General features: G+C 37.8%; 1 protein-coding gene across 1 annotated transcript in view; it reads right to left on the bottom strand.

Moving 5' to 3' along the window:
* The window catches only part of PDE8B (phosphodiesterase 8B), a gene marked incomplete at its 5' end in the record, with an annotated part of 33,809 nt that overhangs the window by 22,267 nt on the left and 3,961 nt on the right, over nt 1–7,581 (bottom strand). Inside the window, 4 exons of the mRNA XM_009699494.1 lie at nt 61–149; nt 1,883–2,023; nt 2,523–2,601; nt 6,417–6,505. Coding sequence (XP_009697796.1) covers nt 61–149; nt 1,883–2,023; nt 2,523–2,601; nt 6,417–6,505 — 398 coding nt within the window. The remainder of the gene's footprint in view (nt 1–60; nt 150–1,882; nt 2,024–2,522; nt 2,602–6,416; nt 6,506–7,581) is intronic.

Raw genomic sequence — 7,581 nt, 5'->3', positions numbered from 1 at the left:
GAAAGATGAGAGAAGGCCCTAAAAACCAGAAAGCAATTATGTTCTGGACAAGTTAGTTACCCTCCTTGACCGATCACAGGGGTGATCTTCACATGCTGCTGGATACTGTCTCCTGATTTTCTTCTTGCGTAGTAAACTCCTTGCCATTCCTAAGCAAACACACACAACAGAGACAGCATCTAAGAATACATAGTTTGCATTCTTTTTTTATTACATAGTCCTTAAGTAGTAAATAATTACACATTATTTCATGGTTGTATTTTTTAACATAGTGTAAAATTTATTAATACAGAGTAGCACCTTTAACAGGCATTTGCTAAGGTAAGGACAGCATAGATCTATTTCTTTTGTGACAGAATACAAAACTTTTACAAAGAACTTTAGGAACCATCTACTTTGAGGGCTTACAAATATTCTTGCTAGGTACCACCATAAGCAGTGGTAGCTGCAACACATCCAGAGGATATATCCCTTGGGAGCAGCAGAACCATACTCTACGCTGAGCACCACTGAGCTTTGAATTTGTCAGTCATCAAGCAATATGTATGCTAAATTTCAGAAGCCCTTGACCTAAGGATGTCCTTCAACTAACCTCAGGTAACTAACAGCCTATTCTCATTCCATGACTGTTTTCCCATGACCATGGATATCTGAGGCACTCTAGATCAGCAAAAGGCAGAAACAATCTCTCCATGGCAGCTTTTATCCTGTTCTCCCACGCAAATGCCCATTTCTCTGACTGGCCACTAATTTTCCCTCCATCCCCACTGCTACAGGAAGGCATCAAGAGGACTGCAGGCTAAACAAGAGCCATATATGCACCATTCTTAAGCAGTCCACTGATGCAGAGATAAAAGGTGTCCTCCAGTATGGATTGGAGAAGAAAGGAGGATAAAGCAGAAGGCTTTTATCTCCTTACGACCTCAAAGAAAAGAGATTTTAATGAGGAAACTACTTGGCAGTAGAGTAGGATGAAGTTGGAAAATGGGTGGAAGATACCGTCTCTGTCACAGACAAAGATGGATGGATGCAGAACACACACAAGGCCTTTAAGCAGGCAGTGCAAGCAGCTGGGCAGCCTACATAAACGAGGAGGAGCAAAGCAAAAGTAGCCTGCAGGTACCTGCAGTACAAAAGTATCAGCAGGTACTGCTAATAAATGGAGTTGAACCTGCAAAAAAGTCCAGACAGTGACCTCCAAGGCTCAGATCATTGCTGGAAGTGATTCAAAAATTCAAGAACTCCCCAAAGTTCTTGAGGCAGAGGATGAGACAGGGAAGGGTGAGAGGTACTTCTGCAGCCCATGGGAGATGGGATAAGAGACTGTTGCACGTATTAGGGGAACATATCACCAGGAACATGTAGCGCTTTTATGGCCCAACACCACCGTGACAGGAGTTCACAGTGCACTGCAGGTAATTCTAACTATAGATAGAAAAACAAACCCCACTGGGTGCTGATATATTTTGGTGCTTAAGGCATGCAGTCAATGAAGGCTCTGAGTTATGACAGAACAGTTAAACCTCTTGGTTGGATGATGCAGCCACCTGAGAGACTGACTGAGGGACAAATTGTAATGTTCGAACTAACAAAATCTTCATGGGCTCTAAGCAAAACAGAAACACAGAAAATGTTCTTATACGGATCTTAAGCCAACAGATCGTTAGAGTTCAGTGAAATCTTAAAAGCAAAGCTAAAGGAATCTGTAGTCACTAGTCCAAGGCATGGGCTGTTGTGCTCCTAAGACATCTGAGGAGCAGAATTCTGGTCTTCTGTGCGCCCTCATGAAAACCACATCTTGTGTTCTTAAACCTAGAGCATTAAAAATAAAGCAGAATAGAAATCTGAGGCAATTTTGCATGAGTTTATTTTATTTGCTTACCTTTCCTTTTTTAATAAATGTGTTGATAGTGTCTAAAAGATCCGCACAGTTTTTATCACTTTTTGGTAGTTCAGTAAGTTCCTTGCCAATAAGCTCTCCCTTGTGGTACCCCATCATCTGTTCAAAGGCTGGATTAACGTACTGCCCAAACAAAAGTACTTTAGGATAATATGAAAAAGAACATACTTAAAAGATAACTACTCACATAAAACTATCAAAGTGCTACAAGTCATAACCACACATCCCTACAATTCAGTGTTTTTCATATAAAAATACTATGTAATGGTGAAACATTTTATTCAAGTAACAGGCGATACATAAACTGTCATCAGAAGGCACAGAAAAAGAACAAAACTATTGTACAGATTATCTAGTTCTCCTACAGATTTCGTGCTGGTTTTACCATACGCAACATTACTTTACTGAAAATTATCATCTAAATAACATTACCAAAGAAAAAGTCTTAAAAGTACAGCAGGCATCAATGTGCAGCATCCAGAAATAAGGCAGTTCATTGCACAGGGCTTGCTAATGGGCAACAAAACTAAAATACTGAAATAGAACAGAAACTACGGAGCAAAGATCCCTTTAGGGTTCCTCTCTCCAAGTTCTACAAAATAATTAACTTCCCCTCTCCTACCTGAATGACGTGATCTTCACTGGTTATTTCTATAGCTTCCTGACAGTGGTCTAATGCCGTAAACACTGCATTACAAGCCCTGAAATTAGCAAATGATTCACATTAATTTTATCATTAGAACATTTTTCACACTATAAATATATTATTATATTGTACTTATCGATAGATGAATCACAAAGTAGCATGTTGTTTTGACTAACCATGTCACTATCTCTGTTACGATTTTTTTCAGGAAATTCAGCTTCAGACATCCTCCCTGTTGTTAATATGTTTTTACCGCAGATCACATTGTAAAATTGCTCATGGGTACCGCAGCATCTCAATAGTATACCTCTTTCTCCAAACATGCCTTAGACAGCTGGAACTAACAATTAGCAGTAAAAATAACAAATTGCTGTTACATCAGATTAGAAAGTTTTCTGATCGTTAAAGATAGGGAAGACAAAATTCACCACAGTAGATATATACAAAGTTTTCAATACAGCAAATATATCGGCACTATCAAAGAAGTTGTAATACAATGTAATTAAGGGACACAATTTAAGCCATCTCAAAGTCCTAGTCAGAAAAATATAAATTTTCCTGCTTCCAAGTACTAATTCAGTGACTTGATTTCCATACACCCTGATCTTTATTAAGGGCAAAATGATCTTTGTTTCTCATTTTTTTCAGGGCTATCCTTGAACTAATGCAGGAAAACAAAACCCTTACTTTCTTGCGATGAAATTTAAATTGCTTAAATTATGATTTACACAGAGTGGGATTAACATGAATATAGGCTCCTAATACTAGAAAGAAAAGAAAAGAACATAGAAAGAGAGAAAGAGTGCATACTAAAAGAAACAACCCAGGCATACTTGCTTTGATAGATGTCAGTAATTCATCTTTGATTCGGACTAAACACAAACTAATTATCTTCTATGTACCTCCCATTGCAGGGGGCGTAAATGTATCACACATAAACATTCTTGTATACATTTATTACCTAAAAGGATCATCTTGCTCCCAGACTACATAGTGGTGTTTGAATTAATACCGATGACTAGAGAATTAAGAAATACAGGACGTTGTTAGTTCTGCTCATCATGGAAGTAATTAAAAAACAAATAGGATACACAAAGAGATATACATAGAGACACAGACATGCAGCCATGTGGATGAAGATTTGTAGGAAAAAGCATTGTATACAGAAGACCACAGCAGTATTTCAGCTCATATAATAAAAGGAGTTCCCAATGTAATGTTATAAGTGATTTTCTAGCAGTCCAGGCTGGCTTCAAAGTGTGCTTTTGTGCTGTGTGAAACAATCAATTTATCTCAGTGATAGATGCCTGCACCAGCTGCTAACAAGTATCATTACATAAACTTTCTGCAAGAAAACACACAGCTATGTTTGCACTATTCAAACCTTAGTATTTTCATTTAATCTGGCAACCAAGCCAGTAAAACTACAAGTTTAAATAGCCCGTATCCTCTTGGATTAATACACACCTCCTGCAGGTTTCCAACCAAGCTTCAAACCAGAAACAGCTAAGCGGAGTCCCTGCTTGAAATGCAAAGACACTTCTGGCCACTGAGATAACTTTATATACTGCTTTCTTGGGCTGGTCTTACTTTTTAACCATGTTTCTCTTGTATCTGAACACCTGAAATATCCTGGTTTTAATTCCATCGACTAACTTTCTGAAAATATTCTCTTCTTTTTCACCTTTACAAAGCTATATCGATGACCTATTGAGACAGCAAACAGATCAGAGACCCAGTGGGATAGATGTACAGTGCAACACATTTTCCCCACTTAATTAAACCACACAGATGAAAACAAATTATAACCAAATAGCATTACCAAACACTAGTTCTCCCTAGGTTTTAATGGCAAACTCATTTAGAGCATCTGCCTAATCAGGCAGAGGCAGGGGGAAATCTTCTGTTGCAAGACATCAGCTTCTCCAAGTTACAAATATGCATTTTCAGAAAAGTTTATGTTTTAAAAGGCTACTCCATGGCCCCAGATGTTAGTACAAATGTTGCTTATAAGCGTTGCTGGTGCTTGTTACATGATGAGGAGTATTTAACTATTGAACTATCCTGGGCCTGCATCTATTAAACTCTTTAAAGTACTTAACAATTCTGAGACTGCATCTGACAGTGGCAGTAGCAAACTCAAAAATACCACCCTTTTTTTTGATAGTATTTTTCAATGCTGCCAAAGGATCCTGAAACAGTCATGTTCAGAAGTGATGTGAATAAACATACACACACATTAATATACATAATGTGTATTATCAATATACAAAAGATATGTAACATAGAATACATTTTATATAATGTTATTATTTATATCATTTAGAAGGAAGTAGGCTCACAATTTATGTAACTACATTCAAGAGCGCAAAAGCAAGCAGAATTACAAGTGGGTGGCGTACTGCTGTTTCCATAAACAATATGAATGAAAGAATTGTCAGTAGATGAAATGCCACTGGGGACTGACATTGTTTCCTTCCAATTTTAATGAATTTGAAGCATTTTTTTTGGGTGGTGGCTATGAATAAGCTTGCACAAAAATATGGCTGCCGATATGAATCATGCTCCCTGTGTTGTAGTTTTCATTATCTGCACTCATAATTGATATTATTCATTTAGAGATGCTCAAACTATATTTGCATCTTGTTCTTGAAAAGAAACATAAACTACAAGCTTTGTGTGTATGAATGACAGCTTAATCTTTCTATATAAAGCCAATGCTTCTGATCTATGCTGACTTAATTCAGAAGTCACTCATTTCATGTTGCATTTACAACTGAACAATAAACCAAGTCAGGACCATCACAACACCTAATTAACTTCTAAAATTTCACAGCTGCTTTATTTTCCTGCCGAGTTTCGGAAAACAATTATGAAAAATTGTGTGAGCACAATTTCTATTTTTCTTCCCCGAAAATTTTACTGTAATTGCATTCTGCATGCGCAAACACATAGTCACTTGACCATGAAGTCACTCAGGGATTAGTTTGCAAATAAAATCTTAGAAAAATCTACTTCTTAAACAGAGACACTGAAACCTGTAGAGAAGTGACAGTATTTTCCATAGATGGAACTGGAATTAATTTATGACACCCAGGGAACTACACCTTCTCTGCATGGAACTCAACTTCAAGCGCTTTTTTTCATGTAGTTGTATTGCAAACATATTTACATGCATGTGTAAGCATCTGTATTAAACATAAAATTAGTCACATTGAAGTGATAAAGGAATGAAGGTAATTTAATTTCTCACTAAGATAAAAAACTGTGCTCCTGGTCCAACAAGTCTTGCCCAAGCAAGAAAATAAATCCTCAGGGTATGAAGAGCTGGATCAAGACTGCGTTCAGCTCCAGCTATCAAATATGAAATCTCACATACATGAGATCAAGAATGACTTCATGAAGTTTTACTGTCATGTAAATTTGCAGCCCATAAACCTTACACACAAGACAGCATTTTAGAAATGCTATGCTTGCAATTAAATGAGTCGAAGTTGTTCTGCAATATTTCTGCTAAAGGATCTTGCCCCAACTAATGCTGGTAGTAATGGCTGCTAGAACATTGCAAATTCAGTATGGGACATAAGCAAGCATCAGAATAAAGGACATGTACTGCATTCTGCATTAAGGAAAGCCATCATTTAAACCACCAGTGAGTGAAACACAGATCAAGTTTTCTCAGGGTACCAGTTACTGAGGCACTTAAATTTGTCCTTTACAAAATAACAGAAGGAAATAAGGGTGTAGTACATTAATTAACATACAGATGCAAAGCACATATATATGTAGTTGGGAAGAAGCAGAAAGTAACCTGATACAATTATGTAGACCAAGCGGCTGATGATTGAAATTTCTTACACTTTTACATACCGTAATTTGAACTGAGATCGCACTTCCCCATGTTCTATCTGAACCAGTTCATTGTAACAAGCAGTTATGCTGCTATTCTCCATGAATTGCTGGAAGACAAATCAAGAGTGCATGAAATAGATTGGAATGGTTTTAAACTGTTATTTCTGTTCCTGGATCTAAAACTCTAACCTTATAAAGAGAGCTGGCATGAGTCCAGCAAAGGGTCATGAAGGTGATTAAGCATCTCTCTTGTGAGGAGAGGCTGAAAGAGCTGGGACTGCTCAGCCTGGAGAAAAGAAGGCTCAAGGGGGATCTCATCAAGGTATATAAATATCTGGCGAGACAGTGTAAGGAGACAGAGCCAACCTCTTTCCAGTGGTGTCCAGTGACAAGAGGCAATGGGCACAAATGAGAGCACAGGAGGTTCCCTCTGAACCCTTTTTTTACTGTGAAGGTGACTGAGCACTGGCACAGGTTGCCCAGGGAGGTTGCGGAATCTCCATCCTTGGAGATCTTCAAAAGCTGTGTGGGCATGGTCCTGGGCAACCTGCTTTAGGTGGCCCTGCTTGAGCAGGGAGGTTGGGCAAGATGACCTCCAGAGGTCCCTTCCTCAACCATTCTGTGATTCTGCAGAAATAGAAAGCTTTAGTTGTACCTTTTGTGTTCAGTAATCATCTTTTCCCCAGGAATGATTTTCTAGTTCTTAAGACAACATGGCTTTCTAAATACAAAGTAAGTATAAAAACATGCTAAAATCTCAACTGGGAATTTTCCCATTTGGTTTTAGCAACCCAGTTAGAAACACATAATCTAAGAAATCCCAAACACAGTCTCACACAAAACCAGTATTGCCTTGATGTTTCATTTTGAACATCTATCCTTAATTTAGAATGGAAATGGAATATCATAGAGACATAAAACAGTCATGCTAAAAAAAGAAAAACACATTAATTCTATTTGGCATTTAATTTGTCTTCAAGCAAATATTGCAGCTGAAGCTCAGAAGGTGAAGTAACTTTGCTCTACAACTACTCTCACTGAGCTGTCACTGTGAATTCAGAAGTGCAGAAAAGTATATAACATAAGGAGCATGCTGACAACAGTGAACAAAATTTTGTATACTCCAGATGGGAGAGAATGTCCTCTCTTTGTTAGGCAAAGGTAGTAAGCTGAAAGGTCTTGT

Source organism: Cariama cristata, unplaced genomic scaffold, assembly GCF_000690535.1.
Source record: "Cariama cristata isolate BGI_N322 unplaced genomic scaffold, ASM69053v1 scaffold7094, whole genome shotgun sequence".
NCBI lineage: Eukaryota > Metazoa > Chordata > Aves > Cariamiformes > Cariamidae > Cariama > Cariama cristata.
The sequence above is the reverse complement of the archived record's forward strand: the minus strand, read 5'-3'. Positions and strand labels throughout refer to the sequence as shown.